This window comes from Lottia gigantea, assembly GCF_000327385.1.
Source record: "Lottia gigantea unplaced genomic scaffold LOTGIsca_42, whole genome shotgun sequence".
In the NCBI taxonomy this organism is placed as follows: domain Eukaryota; kingdom Metazoa; phylum Mollusca; class Gastropoda; family Lottiidae; genus Lottia; species Lottia gigantea.
This window is the reverse complement of record NW_008709463.1, coordinates 644,334-667,854: the sequence shown is the minus strand read 5'-3', so window position 1 is coordinate 667,854 and position 23,521 is coordinate 644,334. Positions and strand designations below refer to the sequence as shown.

General features: G+C 35.1%; 1 protein-coding gene across 1 annotated transcript; it reads left to right on the top strand.

The window, feature by feature from the left end:
• Positions 1-1,848: 1,848 nt before the first annotated feature.
• LOTGIDRAFT_123068 (hypothetical protein) lies at positions 1,849-19,400 on the top strand (the record flags this gene model as incomplete). Its single annotated transcript, XM_009060379.1, has 14 exons — positions 1,849-2,002; positions 3,908-4,156; positions 4,610-4,806; positions 5,155-5,208; positions 7,480-7,641; positions 9,458-9,667; positions 9,834-9,941; positions 10,343-10,450; positions 10,765-10,974; positions 16,341-16,690; positions 17,090-17,288; positions 18,206-18,453; positions 18,796-18,904; positions 19,176-19,400. Coding segments are annotated over 14 exons (2,583 nt in total), but the record flags the coding sequence as incomplete, so codon positions are not given.
• Positions 19,401-23,521: the final 4,121 nt, after the last annotated feature.

The following is a 23,521-nucleotide window of genomic DNA, read 5'->3' as shown; positions in this document are numbered from 1 at the left end:
TACATATCAATTACCATTGGTGGCGGTAGGTGGAAGGTTCTCTCGAAAGGTTAGTCACTATTTAGGAAACAAGATGTTTAAAAGTATATATTTATAAGGTTTGAGTAGACGAATTTATAGTTTAGTCAATAGATCGATATCTCGGTGATTTGTTTTTGTAATACCAACGAATTTTTTTCGCCAAATTATATTGCGACACTGTCTACAAGATCTAGAATGACCCTCCCTCATTTTAGTTTCCTTCTGTCATGTCTTGAAAGTGCCCTAATTTCATTTGCTGGTTTGCAAATATAACTTTTAAAAATAAATATACTCAATTCTGTAATATTTAAGTTCCGAAGTAATTGTGTCTTAAGTTATTAGTGAAGTATAAAATTGTGTTTTATTTCCCAATATTTGGGAAAACAAAGAATAAGGAAAGTTAAAAAGATAATTTTTGAAAATAAAACTGGTTCGAATGGGATATTTAATAACGCAATGCGATAAGAGCATTAATGCAATTTGTATAGAGAACATGGTTTTGTCTTATGATGGTAATGATGATTTAAAATCGAGAACTAGACGATAACTAAACTAATATAAAACTTCAAAGACAATCCCGATAGCTATCTTATTTATTACACTGCACTTGTAAAAAAATAACTCCCTCGCTTAATAACTTCACGCAAGGAAAAAGCCAGTTCTGTCAAAGAGAGATATTTCTTTCTGGTAGTTATCATCGTCTTCATTAGCCCGTACGTTGCAGAAAATTAGGACATAGAACTCCACCCATTTCATTTCTAGCATTTATCTTGATATTGTTCTCTTTCTAACAAGTGCGGTGTTATTTCACTGAAGAGCACCTAACATGCTTATGAAGCAGAGGTTCGCCCTCTTGTTTGGTACCGATGCCTCATGACTAAGGTTACATGTCAAAATCATCCTTTTGAGAAAGACAAAAGCTTCTACATCGTGTGGGTGTGTAGTTTTTCACGTACAGTTGATGCCTCCGTGATATAGAACGGACTTAAATGTCACCAACCACCCTTTCAAAGAAATATCGGGAGCTGCCATCATGCAAAGGGATCATTTTCCTGTTTGTAATCGGGACTTAACTTTGATGCATCACGGAAACTCATTACTTTTCTTAATCACATTTCAATAAACGAGCATTATTATGGAAGGAAGCGAACTTATTGTTTGAAGACCTACCGCTCTGAGAGGAGCTCAAAATGACATAAGCACCTTCCATTTCTTTAGTGACTTAATCAAATGAATGCAAATATAAAACGACACAATACAATTAGTGGGATTAAATATTTAAAGCAGATAAAAGTTAGCCGAAGAAAACATTAAAAGCCAGAAGCCTCGGTGGAATTTATTATATCGTCTGTAATGTGATTACGAGGTAGGAAACCAGGAGAGCTCGTGTTTTAAAAAAAACAACCAGCTTTTAGCAGGTCATTAGTTAAACAAAATGAAAGTTATTCCTTCTAATTGGTTTTCTCCATACAATTGTAATCGGTACAGTATACAAGCAACTTTCAAGGTATTTAGGAATATACAGACATTGGGTTTTTATTATAATACGTCTTTAAATCGTATTGATATGGAAGCTTCAGTAAAATTCTTACAACAGCTAGGTGCTCCAATAGCTAAACCTCCCTAACAGATACATAACTAAGCGTTTAATGAGGGCTTCGTGCTGAGTTTTCTCGCTAATTATTGTGTCCAGGTATCAATCCCCTTCCTCATGTGAAAAGTTCAATAGCTGCTGCCAATATTTCGCCAAATGTTAAGATCGTTAGTACTTGGTTTAAGTTTAAAAGCGTGTTACTTTATGGTGTTATTTACCATTTTCTACTTCCAGGAATAATCCTAGATGAGTCGGCACTGGATGTAAACAGGGCAATAACTAGAGTGATAGCTCATAAAAACATGCACAATGCTGATTCTAGAATACTACTTAATGCCACAATAGATTTGGTCGATGTTTCAGACAGTTACAAATTGAGTGAAGCCAGTAAGTTCACTTTCATTTCAAAATCAGATGCATTTACTATCATCTTATTAAAGTTGTAACCTCGTGTGCCAGTAAAATGAAGGGGAGCTTTTCTGTCAACTAATTAATTCAATATGCGAAAGGTTTCCTGGAGCACATGTTTTGAACGAGTCGTCAATGTTAAAACGTAACAAAACGAAACTTTTTAAAAAGCGCTCAACTCAACGAATAGTGGCCAAAATTAGATTTATACCAAAGACTTATTCTATGCATATACTATCATGTACTAAAAAAGTTTTACCACCATCTTAATTAAATAAAATGGAGAGTTTAAAGAAATTGAAAATACGTGAAAATATATTTTTTTTGGCCTACTATTAGTTTAAAAGCTCACTGAAACGAAAATTCGATGACAGAAATTGTAGTGCAAATCAAACGCCTTCTCGTTAATCATCACAAAACGCCATTCAATTGCCGAATTATAACCTTTCAATGTAACTCTTACTTGTAATATACTTCATATCTAAAGACCTTTTGATAATTTTTTGAGTGTATCATTTCATTTCAAAATTATTTTCCTTATATGCCAAACAAAATTAAATTGTTTTCTGAAAAGTAATGCGTCGGAACGTCGTCTAAGAAATAATTTCGTACATTGACAATCCAATTATCCTCTTGTTCAAAATTCGCATTTCTTAAATATAACTTTTCGGTTGTGTTTTTGATGTAGATCGGGCATGTATTGGTTTGATTAATTCACATGCAGTAGCTACTACTATACAATACAACCACATGTGAATATAGTTTTGTATTGCGTTGCCCCCTTTTTGTGAAATGGAATGAATGGAGATTTACGTCCTACTTACGTCTGCACCATGTGGGCTAAAAATACGGTGAGGTCAGCTCGGGAAGTAATGAAAAGGTTTTTAATAACTCAAAAGCAGTATAGCAGTATTCACTAAGATATAAGATCTGTATCTAACGGTGCAGCATTACATTACCCTTTCGTTGATTGACGTGAGAAAATGTGGCCTCGCGAAGTAAAGAACTTGGTTAAAAGTGTCAACATTTGCCGAACACTAGAAATTTGATGAAACTTGAGACAAGATATGAGTGATTATGGGGATAAAAGGGAAGAAATTACTAAATCACATGATTCCAGTTGAAATCGATATTTGTATGTTCAATTATTTACACCCTCACGCTTTGGATTCACGAAAAAACCTCTTTAGAACACTCAGCCACTAACAAGACGTTCATCTTAGATGTTTGCCTTTCGCTTGACTTGCTCCTTCGAGATTTTCTTTTTAGACAGTAATGGAGAAGAGAATGGGAAAGTCACCGAAGAATGTTTATTCTAGATCTTGGAACTGTAATTGCAGGAATGAGCATTGAAATATCACTAGAGTTAGCATTTTAACGCCGTTTGATGCCGAAGTTTATTGGAAGTGGAGGGTCAATTAATGTCGAGACTGGCAATCCGCATGTTTGTTTTTCGAAGGATTTGGTTATTAAGTCACAAGCGTTTAACGTCAAGACATACTCAGGAATCAGCGTTTTGATATTCAGTTCGAATTATTGGATATTTCGTGAAATGTACCATTTCTCTTGAATACTAAAAAAAACCCAGTTATTTCAAAAAAATATATATATGAAAATTTGAATGAACAAGTTCATAAAAACAATTCATACGATGACGGACATTGACTAGAAGCATCTTTTTGAAACACCTGATGGTACTTCCCGTTTGAGAAAGGAAGACGCAAACTCCATTCATTTCATTTCATATCTCGCTGGAGGAGTCCACTACTATACAATTTTTGCTCCCGATTTTGTCATTATTAAAACAAGATTTTTGGTTAATTGAATTGCTTTGCTTGTACAGAATTTTACAGACTAAACACATATCAATGTCTTTACTTTCAGTTTGTAGACAGCTTCACAAGGGTGTCTTTCTTTTATTTGGTACAAGTCTACCAAAAACATTTAATACAATCCAGTCCTACAGCCATGCCTTGAAGGTACCTTACGTGGTGGTAACACCGAATAGAAACGATCAGAGAGATGGGTACCGTTATGAAATCAGTATGAGTCCGTCCTATATTGAAGTTATTATTGATTTAATCAAATGGTTTGGCTGGGGAAAAATTTACTATCTCTTTGACTCGGATGACGGTGAGTAAAATGAAACAAGAAGGTGGAAATGATCGGGAAAGTAGACGAGAAAATGCAAATCACATAGTTGTTTGGCAATAGCATAAACTGGGTTATGATAAAGTGGTCAATAAATTCCCTGGTTTCCCTTGTGTTTGCCAAATCTTGTTGCATATCATATTTATTTGATTACAATAATATAATCAAGAAGTAAATTGCCCTGTATGTATATTGTTGGCGGTAGAAAGAACGAAGCGGAACAAATGATACATTTTACCTTGAGACTGTGGCGAGATTTATAAATAATGTTACTTGGTAAAGTTTCTGATGCTACATGCAAGGATTGATGAACCAAATTCTATATTAATAATTTTATGAATTTACAAAGCACGGGCATGTAGGCGTAACCTCTAGTGAGAGAGTATTGTTTGTACAGTTAGTTTGAATACTAATATAGAATATTTGGAATTTCAGGATTATGGCAACTGCAAAAGATCTACGATTCTTTCCGTCAACCGCTGTTAAACCTGGTAGTTGATGCTCGTAGAATCCGGAATCTGTCAGAATCTCACGAATTGTTGAGACGAATGGACAGATCTGACAGTTTTAGTAAGAAACGGATAGTAATTAGTTTATCTACTGCAGCATCTTATCAATTATTATTAAATCAGGTACGCTAATGGCGCAGGTTATTTGGATATTATTACGTCTAACGTTTTGCTTCAGAAAGTCGATATATAGCTCAAGCTTACCAAGTGTAGATTTCCAACAGGGATCTTCGACTACGTGGTGTGTTCAGGAAAATCGTGCCAATTGTTATTTTTCACCAGAGAAGCTGACTGAAGTATCTGTTTTTATGACTTTCTGATTGAAAAATTATCTTGGCCTCATACAGTAAGTAATGTACACCAATAATGAATATTATTCTGTTTCTGTGATGCTGCTAGTCTTTGTGGAAGTATTTAATTTGGAATATTTGAATGAAGTCTTTGTTTATATGACTTTCAATTTGCTTTCAGATAGTAGATGTAGGCATGAATAGAGATGATTATCATTATTTACTCGGAGGACCGGTAAGTTTGTTACATAATGTCACGGAAGATGGGGAAACATTCCCCAACAATGTGAAGAGAGCTCCTCTGCCTTTTGTAAACCTTCTTGTCTGCTTTTTGAAACAGTTTTCGAATAACTAGTCTTAACTGTCGTCTATAACTATTGGTTAGTAGAAAACTTAGAGGTTTGGTGAGTTTGTTACATGTAAGCAAGGAAATGTTCTTCTATACAGTATTCAGGAACACAGCTGATGTAAATGTCCGAGAAAATCTGTCATCTATTAATCATGCGCTTATTGACAATAGTTTTACGAAACGGTTTTCACACACCACCCCTGCCTTCTTTTACCCATTGATATGACATGATTTGTTCAGTAGAAAATCACAGAACGTTAAGAAACTTGGTCGCCTATTGAGATTGACCTTTTTAAGCGACAAAACCATCACAACACATCGAGACATATTGCTATCTAAACAAAGAATGGGTTGGATAATTTTTCGAGGAATAAAGAGGGATGATTTAACAGAGTTAACCCATGACTAAACTTTGGAAGATGATATTGTCAGAAAAAAAATTCACGGCAGTTAGTAGATTACTAAACTATAATCCATGTAATCCTAATTTGGTCACGTTTAATAACATTACCTCTGTAATATTGATACTACAGCAACTTCTTCATAGCATCACGTAATGATTTAGGGTATATCAAAATATAAAAAAAATATTCATATCTTAAGAAAAAATTATCTGGAATGGCATTTCTAACCAAAAATATTTAATCACTTACTAAAACGTTATATTGAGTTGAAATATTAGCATGTACAGTAGTTCAGAATATCTGCAATTCATGGTAAAATTATCCCGCTATCCTATAAATCAAAGTATTAATATTGTCGAAACTGGTACAAGGAAATAAATGTGTTTCCTATACTATATTTCTCATCATAAATTGAGAAAATTACATTACTGAATCGGATGCCGTCGATACAAAACCTAGTTGAAACATTTATTGAATACGGTGATTTTCAACCACAATTGATAAATATTTCAACTAAAAAATATTAGGTTTTTGAACCTCAATTTTAAAAAAATATATTTTTTCATCTCTTTATCTTAAAAAGGTAGCTTTCTAACGACCAAATGCCACTGTTAAAGCTTGTGCACGCTTCTCTTGTTGGCAGAACTAGTGAAGATCTCTCGTGAGGTTGTTATGGATTCTGATTTGACTCTTTCAAATTTTTGTTATGTGGTTTGTTGTGGAGATTAATCTATGGCATATTACGGTAGTTACACATCCTACTCTTTCTCGGCTGTATATTTTCCTTTCAGCCTTCTACGAGTAATTCTTTCATTGAGCGGAAAGATGCAGCAACATCAAGTATATTCAACCTAATTTATCTTGCATTTTGTTGTATTTATTGATAAAGAAACGGGCATTAAAGTGAAAGTAAAAATCTGACATGTTTATTATGATTAATCGAGGCTAAAAATACTTTTTATTAAAAATAAATTTGGCTCGATTCACCCGGATTCGCCGTCTATCTGACCTACCTATTGATTTGCTATTTGTTCTTGTCTTAGATCACTAAATGTTGCTCTGACTCCATTCTGTGAATCAGGACAGCTTTTTCTGATTAAGTTCATGAAATTTCATCAACCCAATAAATTACAGCTTGATTTCATTTCGTTCTTTTCAATGAGTAAAAATTGTTGACGTCAGTAGGTCGGAGAACTCAACTCACTGGCACTGAAAAACAACGAATGAGTGATTATGAGTGCATCGGTATACCCATCAATATGATAAAACTTGCTTAATTGAAAATGTAAGTGCGGTGGCTGTATTCTGTATTCTCCCTCTGATACACAAGTTTGTGCTAGGATGAATGGTTCGCTCCAGATGACGTTACAACTATGTTGAATATCACACAAAAAAAATGGCGAGATGGGCAGATGGTGATAAGATAGGTCTCACATGTATGAAAGACTGAACTGAAACTCTCCTTGATACAATTTTATAAGTACCGCCAATTTTGAGTCAGCTAAACGATGTATAGTGTTGTGTCTTCTGCTGAAGGAGTCGTGTAATAACAGTCTGCAAATAAAAGTTCAAATGGTTTTTGAAAACTGTTTTTAAAAGCAATTATGCAATCGACTACAGTGAACCAAAACCGTATCCTCTATAAACCGGTATATTTGAAAATTTCCGGCCGAATCACTAATAAATCTTTAGGAGAAAAACCACGATAAGCCAACACCCCCGCTTTAAACAGAATATATACTTTTTATTGCAGGATATTGGTCAGCTAGATTTAAAATCTTTCCTCCATGGAGGTGTGAATGTCACGGGGTTTAGGTTATTTAGACCCAGTAGTCAGAATGAACTGGCATCCATTTTAAAACCACCAAAAGATCCAAATAAAGTTCGAGGTAAAATGAGAGGAAGGAAGATCTCTGTAAGTTTTTGGTCGTCGCTACTTGTTACATTTGATGCATTATATTGCCCCAATAGACGAACCCGATCCGTTAATACGAAAGAAACAACAACAAGCTATTCGCTAAAGCATATTAGAAATGAAAGTTTGTGGCACTGTGGAGCAAGTGATACGCAACGATGTCTCGATGGCATCAATTGTCATTTAATATTTATAATGTTTACTGAGGCGATGGTGCAAGCGAGGGAGCCGTAAATCCTTTCTGAAACGCATGCCGCCGTTTTGGGATTAGGTTTGATAATACAAGACTGCATGTGTTCAATAAAATAATGTTTGTATATTTATATAGTTTTCAATGCTATAAGCAATAATCAAGATTTTGCACTTCGTTCACCCTGACAACAAAAACAAATTATAACCAATTTTCATTAGAGATTTTCTGTCGGAAACAGATAATAATCATTAGTCTATTCAATAAAAGTGTAAGGCGTTAAATATAAATCCCCGTCTGTGTGAATGAATACGGACATGCAATATCTAATTTAAGTAACGGTTACTCTAATCCCCCAATTAGAAAATACTGTCATTTATTGATTAAAGAAAGAAAACTAATTCCTCGTTGAAAGTTTTAATATGTATGATAAGAGCCGACTATCGATTCACTACATAAACTTGCCGTTTTCATGCGGAAATGTATTGGTTGTAAAATAATAGTTAAATTCTTGACGAGATAAACCGGCGCCTTGATGACTGCCCTTGACATAATAATGTATTACTGCTTAAAGAGAGGTGCAAGTTCTTTAAAATTATTACATTTATTCTCAATTGTTCTTGTGAATTTCACTGAATTAGATTTGGTTTTATCAAGCGAAACATACCGTCCTTTCTTAATCTTGCTACTGTCCTATGACGTCTATCGTAGCTAATTTAGTGACTACACCACAAAAGGCTCACTCTTTTATATAGCCACAAGCCTTTGTCATACTGTATAGTCTGGAATATTCAACTATGTATATTAATGTCTTGTCCAATTACTTGTAGTTTGGACGATAAGTCAGTTGTCTGAAGATCCCGTAGAGTGAAACTCTGAGTAACAACAGGATTCAAATTCTTGCTTTAATATTTCTAACTTTTATATAAATTGTGATCTGACGTGCAGTTCTAAATCTTTGCGGATTTCGACTCTGATTCTTATTTCGACTAATCAAATTATGTTGCGGTAAATAATACTACTACTAAGTAAATGATGTATGCGTCTATCTTTCTGATATTCATATCCAGTCTTAAGGGAGTCTGTTCGTCAGACAGTATTAGAATAAAGAGACAGGTATCAGTGGTGACTTGAATTTACATCCCCGGGGTATTCTAATAGGCAGGGTCAGAGTAACCTTTTTAAATTTGATCAACAAACCAAATTAGGTGGCTTTTCCTCGCAGCTGCAGTGACTGAGAGCATTTACTCTTTCCTCGTTTACCTTGCTAAGCCTAAGATATGATCTTGAAGGGTCCGGAGTTTATTATTTCTGTTTCGCGTATGTTTTATTCCCGGCTTCATATTGATGTCCAAATTGATTAAGGCAGTATTAACCACTCTCACTGAACCAAATAAAAAAGAAACCGTAATCATAATATTAAAAGATAAATCAAGCGTTATTACCCAATGTATGGGAACTATTTAAGTGATCGTCATAAAGCTTAAACCAATCTTACGCACACAAAAAATACACAACATTCAATGTGCCACTATCATTAATATAGAAAGATAAATGACCGGATCAGCTCATCGAGAGCAAGAGCTCCTTAATCTTGAGCACCACTGACCCCGGTTGTATTTTCAGACAGACGTTGCCCTTGCTACAGATGGTATCAATGTGATCCTAGAAGCATTTAAAGATATGTTGGTAACCTGTGCCGATGATGAACGATGTGTCTTTAAAACTCTGCGACACGGAGATCTATACAACAATGACAGTAAAGGTATACAGTGTAGATCTGATCCACTCCGACCCTGGACCCATGGCGACATAATACAGAAAGCTATCACAGAGGTTAGTAACGACATGAGAAGCATTAGAGTATACTGGAGAACTTGAAGCTGATCAATATGATGATGGCTATGAACAAGGCTTTATGTTTTTTTTATTATTAAGGCAAAAAGGTAAAACATAGGTAGCAGCTGAGGACGTATATCAATCATAAATGGTTTCTTTTTAGGTTAGCATTGATGGTTTAACTGGAAATGTGTCGTTTAATTCTCAAGGAATACGTAGACTTCAGGAAGTTGATATCATGCATTTACAGTTCGAAAGAAAATTGCGGAGGGTAAGCAGAGAATATTGCTCACTGTGGAATCTTGTGGGTCTTGATAATACCACCCATTTGTACATACGTTTCTTTTACCAAAAAGCATAACGTACTCAAAGGGTTTACGTAAACCTTTTAAATTTTGGCGTTAAAACAAAATAACGACAGGATAAGTCTTGGGACACTTTTCTCGATTTTGGTGTATACATTGCGGTTACATTGTTACTACCGACAGCTGATAACTCAATCACAGAATGCTATTAGGTGATACCAAAAGTGATCTAATGTGCATTACGTTTGGAATTACTCCCTCCCAGAATTGTATTAGGTTATCCGAATGTGATTTTTATGGGTAAAACTTTCCACTCTGTTGTTATGGCAATGGACACCTTTCCAATGGCAATAATAATGTTTTCTAGGTTGGCACATGGACTATTGAAGGAGGATTCAAGACCAACCTTACTCGTCCTGGTAATGAACGAATAAAATTAGAACCAAACAGAACAAGAATCGTTACTACAATATTGGTAGGTTTCAGATTAATATTAGATTACTGTGTACATGTATAATGGATATTTAAAACGTACCCTATCCATGCTCATTTGTAACCTTTGGCAAAAAACATAAGTGTATTAACATGTTAGAATATCAGAAATATGTAAACATCACCTGTGCACCGTTGGCAAGGTGTACATAAAGAACTGAACACAAAGTTGACATAATCCTTCAAATAATTAGATTATCAGTTTCGGTACAGCACACCTTGTAAATAAATGATTACTTCATTACAGTTAGTGACATGAGATTAGTAATGTGTTAAAATAATCCTTTATGGTTTTAGGAACCACCATTCACCGTAGAGAGAGCTCCGGTTGATGGTGTACCGTTTACTGGTAATGACAGATATGAGGGGTTCTGTATAGATCTTGCCAGAATGGTAGCTAAAAAAGTTGGATATGAATACGTTATCAAGTTAGTCGACGATAGGTCGTATGGTTCAAAATTACAAAACGGCACCTGGACCGGGATGATTGGAGAACTGGTTCGACGTGTAAGTACATTTGTATGTCCCTTTAAATCATTTTAGATGAGAGAGTCACGAGCCATTACAATATAATCTACTCCAGAACAAATCCCGAGTGCCGAATAGCACAAATAGTAATATTGAAGATGGAACAAATTCTCATTGAGAAATAATGATCCACTGGTCAGCAACTGCTGGATTTATTTTATTTTGATCTGATCTGAAATTAAATAAAATAACAACCACCAAACAATCCTTTGAAATTGTTCACATCAGTTACGTTTGTCTGATTTGGCTAACTGCTTTGCATCATTTGCCCAAATATGCAGTTATCTAACTCATGTTATTAAAATGTCTAGTCAAAGCTCATCTCATGCAGATTAGAGCACAGTTGATGTTGTTGACTTCCTTTCTGACAATTGGGTTGATTTTTCTACCACTTAATGTAAGATTAATTGCAGAATCTAGGGTCATTACCCAAACCACTTACTACATTTCTACTGTTCGATTTCCAGTTGCCTAAAATAGTGTCAGTAATGCCACTAGTCTGATTTGGTCGTTATCCATGAGCCATTAGCTTGAAGCAAATAACACTTTGTATTTAGTGAAAGCTTAACAAGTTAACTAGCCATGCTTGATTCAATATTTATTGGACGAATTGATTAAGGTGACTTTCTAACCACTTAACGACTTTAACTAGATAAAGAAATTCGACTTACACCTATTAAAATCGATGTTCAAACGCCAAATTGGCATTGTCAATTAAGTATCAGTTCGGCAACCTTTTGGACTTTTCTGACACCCTGAGCATCCGCTTCTGATTGGAAACGGAGGCCTTGACAATTTTCAGGAAATGCATACACTGATTGGGAAGAGCCAACCGTTTTCAAAACAGTTGTCTTAAGATTCTTTAGTGCTAAATCTTGTGCGGCAAAGTATATTTAAGCGCCTCGAACATCGATTAAGTATGTTTCTCGTGTTCCGAGCTCGATTTGATTTTGCATTTGGCTTTATTAGACCACATCATGTCAAACAATTATATAAGCATGAGTTTGGCTTCTCCATTCTAAGATAATACAAAATTTTTAATGTAGACATAGTTTGAATAATAAGGTAGAAACAAGATGATTGAAATAATAAAAATGAAATTTTAATTCAACAAAACAAACTTTAACAAAAGAAACAATAAATAAATATTGGATTTTCTGCAAAGAAACATTCTGAAAAATGTAGGTTACAGAATGAATACATATTTTCTTTCGAAATATATCAAGCTCTATAAGTAAATAAATAACCCTTAATGCCAATAAATGAATAACAAAATAAACAATTGTAGCCATGTGGACCCTCTTTTATGTTGAATTGGCAAATCCGTTAGAGACTGGCATCGAAAATGAAAGTACTAAAGCTCAAATTCAATGTGTTTGTAGACATAATGGACTCAATAACTTCAAGGTACTAATTCGAAGATTATCCTTGTAAGCAGTCTGATCCACCAGCAGAATTAGTTTTAATATCTCAAAAGACACAAAAGTGATTGTTTCCAAAATTCTGATTCGTCACTATTGATGTTCGGATGTCGTAGTTCTGCTTTAAATATTTATTTTCATTCACACAGAAAAATGTTTTGCCGCTGAATTATTTTTGTCCAAAAGATTCACACAAATTATACAGAAACACAAGATGATAAATCGGAGCAATATACACACTTAAATACACACAGTTGCCAGCAGCCACAATTTTTTATATAGACCCAAATTTGTCTCGAAAATTATCCTTTCATTTAAGAATCACATTATATATCCAGGTTTTTGTCGCATCAAATGTAGATGAATTTTTCTAATTTTACGATTTTTTACGAAGATTTTGTCCTTTTACACATTTTTAACCATTATTTTGGGAAGGTGTCTTCACTGCTTCAAGTCTTTAGAGTTTTTATTTTCTGAAGCCGTTTGGTCCTCCAGTCATTCCCATATCTCCGCCCATCATTCCCATGCCTCCGCCCATCATAGGGTTCATGCCACCCATACCTCCCATAGCACCTGTCATACCGCCCATCATTGGATTCATACCTCCCATCATAGGGTTCATGCCTCCCATACCACCGCCCATCATAGGGTTCATACCTCCCATAGCGCCTGTCATACCGCCCATCATAGGGTTCATACCTCCCATACCACCTGTCATACCACCCATGGCACCGCCCATCATAGGATTCATACCTCCCATACCACCTGCCATACCGCCCATTGCACCGCCCATCATAGGATTCATGCCTCCCATACCACCTCCCATACCGCCCATCATAGGATTCATGCCTCCCATAGCACTGCCCATACCTCCCATGGCACCCATTCCACCAGACATCATTGGGTCCATGCCGCCCATGGCACCGCCCATACCTCCCATCATAGAGTTCATGCCGCCGAATCCTCCCATGAGTCCACCTAAACCGGAAATACCAGGATAACCAGTCATACCGCCCATACCGCCGAAACCATGCATTCCCATCATGGAGCCCATGCCGCCAAATCCACCCATCATTCCACCAAGCATGCCGCCCATTCCTCCCATCAGCATTGGGTTCATCATCCCCAAACTAGCTCCAATACAACAGGACAGGATGCTTAATACTGAGTTCATCTTGAAAGCTACAACAGAACAAAATAGAAATTGTTAGAAGAAAATGAGAAGCAAGGAATTGTTTTCACACCTAATAAGAAAAACAAAAATTATTGTCAAGTTATCAATGTTTTTATTACAGGCTTTTTGACTAAAAAATCAGTCATTGGAATCAATATGCTCTCAAGGCGCGCCACCGTTCATCATATCAGATAACATCAGATATAATATTTTGCATCTCTTTTCTAAATACGTCCGGGGTATTTTCGGGTGCCTTTTCAGGGACGCGAATCCCTTGCCACAATCCATAGATCAATCGAATTTGTATTCAATAGGCATTGATCTCTTCAGTTATGAAAATTATCAAGTCTTTGCATACCAAGTTCACCAAATGTTCATCAAATGAAATGATGTTTAAATAAAGCGACCATTGATTTCGATTTCCAATTGTATATTAAATTTCTTAATAAATTCTTACCTTAGTTGACACCTTTCCGTTTTAACTGACAGACAAATTGTGAAGTCTATCTGAAAATCACCTTACTTTATAAGAAATTATCAAAGTATGACGTGAGAGCTTTAGAGTTAACAACTTCCTGTTCTGTAACATTAAGGACGGTGAATTCCCTTAAACGTGGCCCTTATTCGATAATAGGTCTAATTAGCCTCGACTCTTTATTAATTTTAATTAGGCCTCGGGGCTAATTCTATTTTAATTGATCTAATTGAATATGTAACAATAAAATATACGAGACATTAATGGCTTTACACCCGACAAGTGTTTTTAAATCGCATTTTGTCATTCATTTGACATGATTTGAAATATCAACTGAATTATCAATAATGATTGTCTTAGATTGTTTTAGGGCCCATGAAAATTGCAACAGATAAAAAAAATTTATTACACTGAAATTGGATTATTTGGTGGGGAATTTTAAGTCCAAAAATTGGGTCATTTTCTTATGAAATTTGTTGAAGGAGAATGTGTTTGTCAAATATAAAAACTGCCGAACCTTATATTTATAAATACACCAAGATCATTGACACAATTGAAACTTTTATCTGGAATTTTCGTAAAATAATTGAAAACATTTAAACCATCAACTTTCAAGAATGTCATTTCTCACTCAGCTATGGTACCTCTTTCTACAAATATCTTAATATCGTTAATACTATTCTTGAATTAATACTATTTGTGACATGCAGGTAGAGATAGCATTAAATACGGTCTTAACTTCTAACACTGTTTCTAGGATATCCTAGAGTCTTAACATCTAACACTGTTTCTAGGATATCCTAGGGTCTTAACTTCTACCACTGTTTCTGAGATATCCTAGAGTCTTAACATCTAACACTGTTTCTAGGATATCCTAGGGTCTTAACTTCTAACACTGTTTCTGAGATATCCTAGAGTCTTAACATCTAACACTGTTTCTAGGATATCCTAGGGTCTTAACTTCTACCACTGTTTCTAAGATATCCTAGGGTCTTAACTTCTACCACTGTTTCTAAGATATCCTAGGGTCTTAACTTCTACCACTGTTTCTAAGATATCCTAGAGTCTTAACTTCTACCACTGTTTCTAGGATATCCTAGAGTCTTAACTTCTACCACTGTTTCTAAGATATCCTAGGGTCTTAACTTCTAACACTGTTTCTAGGATATCCTAGAGTCTTAACTTCTAACACTGTTTCTAAGATATCCTAGAGTCTTAACTTCTACCACTGTTTCTAGGATATCCTAGAGTCTTAACTTCTACCACTGTTTCTAAGATATCCTAGGGTCTTAATTTCTAACACTGTTTCTAGGATATCCTAGAGTCTTAACATCTAACACTGTTTCTAGGATATCCTAGAGTCTTAACTTCTAACAATGTTTCTAGGATATCCTAGGGTCTTAACTTTTAACACTGTTTCTAGGATATCCTAGGGTCTTAACTTTTAACACTGTTTCTAGGATATCCCAGGATCTTAACTTCTAACAATGTTTCTTGGACATTCTAGGATCTTTTAACACTGTTTCTAGGATATCCTAGGGTCTTAACTTCAAACAATGATTCTAGGGTATCCTAGAGTCTTAACTTCTAACACTATTTCTAGGATATCCTAGAGTCTTAACTTCTAACACTGTTTCTGGGATATCCTAGGGTCTTAACTTCTAACACTGTTTCTAGGATATCCTAGGATCTTAACTTCTAACAATGTTTCTAGGATATCCTAGGGTCTTAACTTTTAACACTGTTTCTAAGATATCCTAGTGTTTTAACTTCCAACACTGTTTCTAAGATATCCTAGGTCTTAACTTCTAACACTGTTTCTAGGATATCCTAGAGTCTTAACTTCTAACAATGTTTCTAGGATATCCTAGAGTCTTAACTTCTAACACTGTTTCTAGGATATCCTAGAGTCTTAACTTCTAACAATGTTTCTAGGATATCCTAGAGTCTTAACTTCTAACACTGTTTCTAGGATATCCTAGAGTCTTAACTTCTAACAATGTTTCTAAGATATCCTAGAGTCTTAACTTCTAACACTGTTTCTAAGATATCCTAGAGTCTTAACTTCTAACACTGTTTCTAGGATATCCTATGGTCTTAACTTCTTACATTGTTTCTTGGACATCCTAGGATCTTAACTTCTAACACTGTTTCTAGGATATCCTAGGGTCTTCACTTCTAACACTGTTTTTAGGATATCCTAGCGCTAAGATCGTTTCGAGAATACCTGTCTTAGTTTCTTGAATTATTTTTCTTGTATTTTTTTTTTTTGCAGGAAGCTGACATTGCTGTAGCACCACTGACCATAACGCAGGCCAGAGAAAGGGTAGTGGACTTTACAAAACCTTTTCTGAATACTGGTATTAGCATTATGATTAAGAAACCAATGAAGTCCAAACCAGGAGTCTTCTCGTTCATGAGTCCCTTGGCCAAGTATGTTTGGGTGTGCATCATACTCGGATTTCTAGCGGTTGGTATCGTGTTGTTTCTGGTGGGAAGATTCAGTCCGTTGGAATGGGTCCCAGAAGAGGATTCAGAAGAAAGTAACAATGTTTTTACTATTGGGAATACGATGTGGTTTGCTCTTGGTGCTCTGATGCAACAGGGATCTGATATTTCTCCCAGGTATGTTAAAAATTATTCTTTGCACTGAAATATCGGTAGCAAAGGATTACACGGACAAAAAATCATTAAGATTAAGATTATTGAACAATGGCACTTTACAAACACAGATATATGGCATGCTGGTATGCCAATGTAATGCTCGACAAAAAGTATTGGATGCGTTGCATCAACCCAACAGACGCCATGCTGGCTTTCGGGTATAGACTTTGTATCAGTCCTATACTCGTGATGCCATTGGTTGTTAATCCTTAAGAGGCTTTTAGGGACAGATATCACATTTAATAACTCAGGTAATATACCATAAAATTGTGTTCCTTTATTTAATCTAAAAAATTAGGAAGCTCTATGGGAATGCGAGTCTGTGACTGGGCAATTCATATTTTGTTTCCCTGTTTTCAGATCAATATCAGGAAGAATAGTTGGAAGCGCATGGTGGTTCTTCACCTTAATTATTATATCATCTTATACTGCAAACCTTGCTGCCTTTTTAACCATTGAAAAAATGGTGATGCCCATAGAATCAGCCGATGATTTAGTTCGACAAACAGAAATTAAATATGGCACTTTACAATCTGCATCAACTGTACAATTTTTTAGAGTACGTTTGTTGTTTTTTTTTTTCATTATATAAATGCTTTCTCATTGTTGTAGGTGTAACATTTTTTCTTACCAAAATATAACTTTTGTGATCAGTTACCTCCCTTGGACAATTAATTCACAGTTTTTATTTAGTTTTTTACCTTCCTGCCTTATATATCAATACATACAAAACAAGCCTTGAAAATAAAAGAGTCCAATATTCTTTTTCATTTGTCCGTCGCATATTTTATTTGCCACATAAAAAGTTACCTCTTTCAAATGTGTTTCATTTGTCAAAATAAAGCAATTCAAAGAAATGTAGTACGTATCCGCCTATGGCAGGTCACACGCCGAGAGGGCGGAAGCAATTAAGATTCAGTTATCATTATCTGTAATTAAGTCTCACTTGAGTATATCTTTTGCCTAAATCTATGACTATTTTGACGTTTTTACTGTGTTACATAGGGTTTATTTTTCGCCAACTTTTTTTTTTTAAATGGAGACACATTTAAATGTCATTTGATTTCTACAAATGGAATGAAAAATGTGTCATAGACATAGGTCCAACTATAAAAAAAAATCCCGATTTACGTATTCTGAAAGTAAATAGCATCATGAACGAAAATCTCATGATATTTGAAATATATACACGGTAGCATAACAATAATAAGTACTGACGATCAGAATAGTGAAACGAAACTCGAGTCCAAAATAACAGTTTGGCAATACATTGGTAGCAGCACATAAAAACTATACATTAATTATAAATATTTCATAATGAAAAGTGGAATCAGGCGTCATTTCCGTCAACAATGTTTTCGCGATATTATCACACCAAGTTTTATTGAGGGCTTTGGCAAATATTTGGACGTACGTATCGTTTATTTTATTAAAACGAATATCATGTTTTAAAAAAGTTTTCTTTTTATTCTGTAGGAAACAGAAGTTTTAGTTTATAATCAAATGTGGAATTTTATGCGAGATGCTCGACCTAGTGTGTTTGTTCCTACTGTGGATGATGGGGTCAGAAGAGTTCGATCATCAAAAGGAAAATATGCCTTTATACTCGAATCTGCCATGAACGAATATCAGAATCAAAGACGACCGTGTGATACGATAAAAATTGGCAGAAATTTAGATTCAAAAGGATATGGTATAGCAACGCCACTAAAATCAGATCTACGGTAAATACAGATAACTACACGATATAAAACAGATCTTGAATATGGGACAGTCTAATTAAAATAAGACCAAACTTTCGTTCCGTTTTACGAAATTCAAGTTTTGTCGTTTTTCTAGTTGTTTTTATGGCGACTCTTTTCAAGTATTTTCATAAAGCAGATAAAGATAAGATACTACTCTCAAATATTAATGCATGAACTCAAAAAGCAATTCAAAATATTATGTTACAGACTTCAAGAACCAAAATATTTCATTGTCTTTGGCGCAAGAAACATATGTTCACTATACAATTTCTTCGTGTGTCCGTTCTTGGACTCACAGCCATTTTTTTTTACCTCTTTCAGAGATCGTATAAATATAGCTGTTTTAGAATTAAGAGAGGTTGGTGAACTTCACAAATTAGAACAAAAATGGTGGTATGATAAAGGAGAGTGCGGTGATCCTGGAGGAAAAGTGAGTAGCTACCAAAGAAAATAATTGACAATTTGCAGTTTACCAAGTTCCTTACCTACATAATAATATATTCCGACTGAGGATCGGCACATTGGTTAGGTCTTTTATGCTAAAAAACGGCATATATATTATGCAATCTAGAGTGAAAATGCAAAGCGTACACAAACGTAACTAGAGAACCACCTTCTGGTTTGTAATAAGTTTTCAGTAATGTTCTGATCCTGGGGATATCAATGAATCCTGACTAACCGATATTAACATTGTCTTACAGGAATCGTCTATTAATGCTCTAACATTGAGCAACGTTTCCGGTATTTTCCATATATTAATAGGTGGTTTGGTGCTAGCTATGTTAACCGCCTTCCTAGACTTCTTATTCAAAAAGAAATTTAAGGGCAAAAAAATACAGGTAATGGAATTTCTTATCATTTTGATACACACCATACGCAGCGGATACGTATATGACTTAATTGGAGTTTTACGTTTGCTTGGTTAAATAAATGTGCAAAGATTGATGATGATTATACTTTTAGTGTGATCGAGTAACCCAGTACTATCCCTTTAAATTCGTCTGCAGCATTATTTTAATATTGTTGTAATAACATCCTGTCGGTGTCTTTGATGTATTGCATCAGATCTATTTATAGAACTGTCATAGGGTTAAATATAGTCAGCGCGTGCATACACGACCAATGAATTATATTTTTGGTATCGTTATTTGTCAGATAAAAAATGGTACGTTAAATATATTTGATAAAGCAGCCACAACTCCCCGAGTTAATAAAGGGAGAGAAGTCAGAAATATTTATCGTCCGACAGACATGGAAAGTGGAAACGGAGGGGTAAGAGAATCGTTCAATGATTGAAATGTTTATATAAGGATGTCCCATGAAATTGGGACTAGACGTTCATTTAAGGCACAAGAAAGAGCAAACCACAGACGCTTCTATCCTGATGGTAAAATCTTAGCTCAATGCGAAGTCTCTAAGTTAAAGGTTTTGTGTATTTCATTAGATTTGGGTGACCCGAAGCTGCTCTGTGTGATGGACTATCTTAATCCCCTGTTTATTTTCTTCCAGGTTCGTTTTCCTGCTGAAGGTCGTTTAATATCATTTGAAGAACCTGTTATAGAGGAACAGAGCACCTTGTGATATCATTTTTTACATACATCATCATCATTTCACATGTTTTCCATTTAAACCGAACTATTTTGACTTTGTTCTAGCCGTTGAGACTTTGTTTGACTAAGAATCTGCTCCTAAACTTTGTCTGATCTAGCATCTGATGTTTTGTCTGGCTAGGTCTGTTGATACTAGCTTATGACATGTTTGTTCTAACGTGTTGTTTGTACAAGTGTCAGATTGACATCTGTCAAATCACAACGTTTAATAGGCAGAAAAATGTCAACATATTTCGGTCGTCTCTCTCTCATATGTTAAACATATCATTATTAACCTTTTTTTGTATACACGCTTGTTCTGTGAATTTTGCACCTCATATATTTCAAAAGTTCATCTTTTATATGGAAAATTTCTCTTAGAATCACTATTTACGAAGATATACATCAACACTGGAACTGTTAAGCAAAGTACTTCCCAATCTATCTTTTTTGTTATAAAAATTGAAAACATTGGTGAGACTTTGAAATAGATGATGACATTTGTGGTACACTCAGCCGACTCATTTTCTCTGGCCTTCCAAAAGCTGCCGAGTCAAGTTGGGGGGTATCCTTTGCCAGCGCCCAATTAATTTAAAACTGATTGTAGCGGCCACCACTCTTTACCTTGGTAATAGTAAAAAAAATCAGTAAAAACTCAAACTGGTTCTTGGGTTACGGCAAATTCCAGTTTAAGTTCTCTTTCTAATCAAATATGAAATTGAGATTTGGCTTAAAGGAGTTGCACAAATTTTTGAAAATATTTGAACAGTTTTATCTTCGTCAATCCATGCAAAGGGAAGTAAATACACGTTTTAAAATAAATCTATCATTTGTCAAACTTGTTATGTTTTTATTTTCACGAATTAAAAAATTCAAATATGTTTTCATTGATTATTTAAAATATTATACATAGTGCCCTTTTTTATGTTTAGAATTCTTCCCTTAAAGTTCGACCCATTGTTTGATAGTGTGGGTTTCATACAAATTTAATGTCTTCGTTAAGACAACCGGAGACATGTCAAGATGAAGAAATTTTATTTGTGTCATACTTCCCATGTCCGTGTAGGACTAAAGTAGAACGGCATGCACTGAACAATGAGTACAGTTTGTAGTACCCAAGAGCCCATTTACTTAGCCTCTTAAACAAACAATTGGCTTGAACATCCGAAGGCCCTCAATCCATATTGGAATTACACTATAGTCCTTTTTAATAGCGAATAAGCACATGAATTCTTAGAAACTCAACAAATACTTTAAGATGGACGATTATGAAAGGCGCTGTAAAGCACCTGCCCTCATTTGGCCAATCGAAACCCGAAATCTAAAACAACAATGCACTTTTCATATGAGGAAGATTATCATAAACAGGTGAGGAAGTAAGTTCAAGGGAGGTAACTGATGAACATATTTTTATTTAAATTATGATAGTTCTCAAGTGATGACATGGTAGGCTTAGTTTTAGTAGAATAACAACTTCCATAGAAATGGAAAATGCACATCCATCTATCTATGTTTATAGTGTCCTCGGATACTCAAGACAGAAAACCTCTTGGTAACTCCCTTATATGTATCTGTAAGCATTGTCATCATTACGCAGCAAGGAGCAAAAAACTCTTTAGACAATTCTTTGATCGGTTGAGCTACAGCTACTATCTCGAGTTTTCTTAAGTTGTAACAATGTTCCTTTCATTCGAAACAACAGGGCGACTATCATCGCAGTGGGAGAAGTAGGCCGACTGTAAAATATACCAAGACTACAACACCGCAACTGAACGCAGTCAGAGAGGCGACCAACAATATTCAAAGGAAAAGAATATAATTTACGAGATTCAATTATCTGTAATTTCAATCGGTAGCGGACAAATAAGATTTTGACTAGAAGTTTGAAGAGAAAACACTCGAATGCAAGGATCGATATTGTGAGTGGTCTAATCCTTTCATGGGTAAACACTCTCTTCGTGATTGCCTTCCTAACGTCTTTAGACTTGTAAATAAGATTTTTCAATTATTTGTCTTCAAATACGATTTTTTTTATACTTTCTTTCAATTATAGTGTTCCTCCTGACAGTTTTTTCTTCTTTGTGTTCACAAAGCAATTTCCCTCAGAATTTATTTTCGTTGCACGTTTTGTCTTCTGACTTTTTTCCATCGTTTGACTGAAGAATACTAATAAGTTGTGTTAGAAATTAATGTCTGATGGCTTGCCTGCAGCTTTATCGGGCGTGAAGCTTTACTTTCTTGTCAAACCTTTTTGAAACTAAGATAATGAAAGCCTGTTATCTGGAACATTCTAACATATTTAGCAGTTGGTTGGAGCGTTGGTTCTCTACATGCTTAGTTACGTCGAGCAAATGGACGATGTGGGTCCAATTCTCGATAGTGTGATAGGTAGGTAGTCCATAATTCCATAATTCCAGTCGACCCAGCTGTAAATGGATACAGATTATGCAGTAAATATCAATGCCAAGAGGTTTTTACAAGGACCATCTTGTAGAAAGGTTCCTAAACTGTAATGTTGTTATCCTTGTAAAATATAGTTGTTGTTTCTTTCATTGAAAGTTGTTAAAAACCAAAAGGTAGCAACACGAAATGATATAAAAAAGTTGGGTTTCTTATCTCCAACTAGATTCATTGAATACGTCTGGAAACAAACACAAATTGTGTTCGAATCGTACATATATCAAAGCTTTGGATTTAAGATTTGATTTTGGAGTATATCATTATTCCACGGACTAGACGATATATTTCATTCTGAAGTTAGAGTAGAACTAGACAGTAAGATATAACACGCTATCATATGTCCAAAACTAGACATTGACTAAGATAAGTGTTAGACTAACAGCTTAATGGCGAAATCTATCACTTAGGCTACGACGCTCTAAACGATTGCTGAACAACAATGGTTCGGCACATTTACAATTATTACACAGTACAATTTGGTCATGTCGGTTTGCATATCATCTCTGGATATTTAATAGTTGCCGTGCGTATACAGGACCAGATTTGTGTTGTCGAGATGTTGAGCAACGTGTAACCTGTTCTCAGTATGTACGGTTCTTTAACAGTCAAAGATCATGAATCATTTTAATGAACTCCAAGGCGAAAGTGGGTTGACGTCCCTAAAGACCTTCAAGACCAGAGCCATTACGGAGCAGTTATATACTGGTTAATTAGAAATAGAGACGAACATAACTTTATGTCTCTGGTGACTTGGTAGTTGATAACAGCTGAATAATATACAGACAAATATTTACCACCATTGTCAACGTTCTGTCTAAATGTTTATTGAATTCAAGCTCTCTGGCGGAGGCGAGGCTATGTCATTGCAGGCTCTTCGCTAAGAGATTGGGTTGGCAATGTAATGTTGTGTGTCTTAGAATAGTTCACATAGTTGCAACAAAAATAAAACTAATTCGAATACCTAATAACTAATTTATTTGTTCAGATATCTTAAAAGC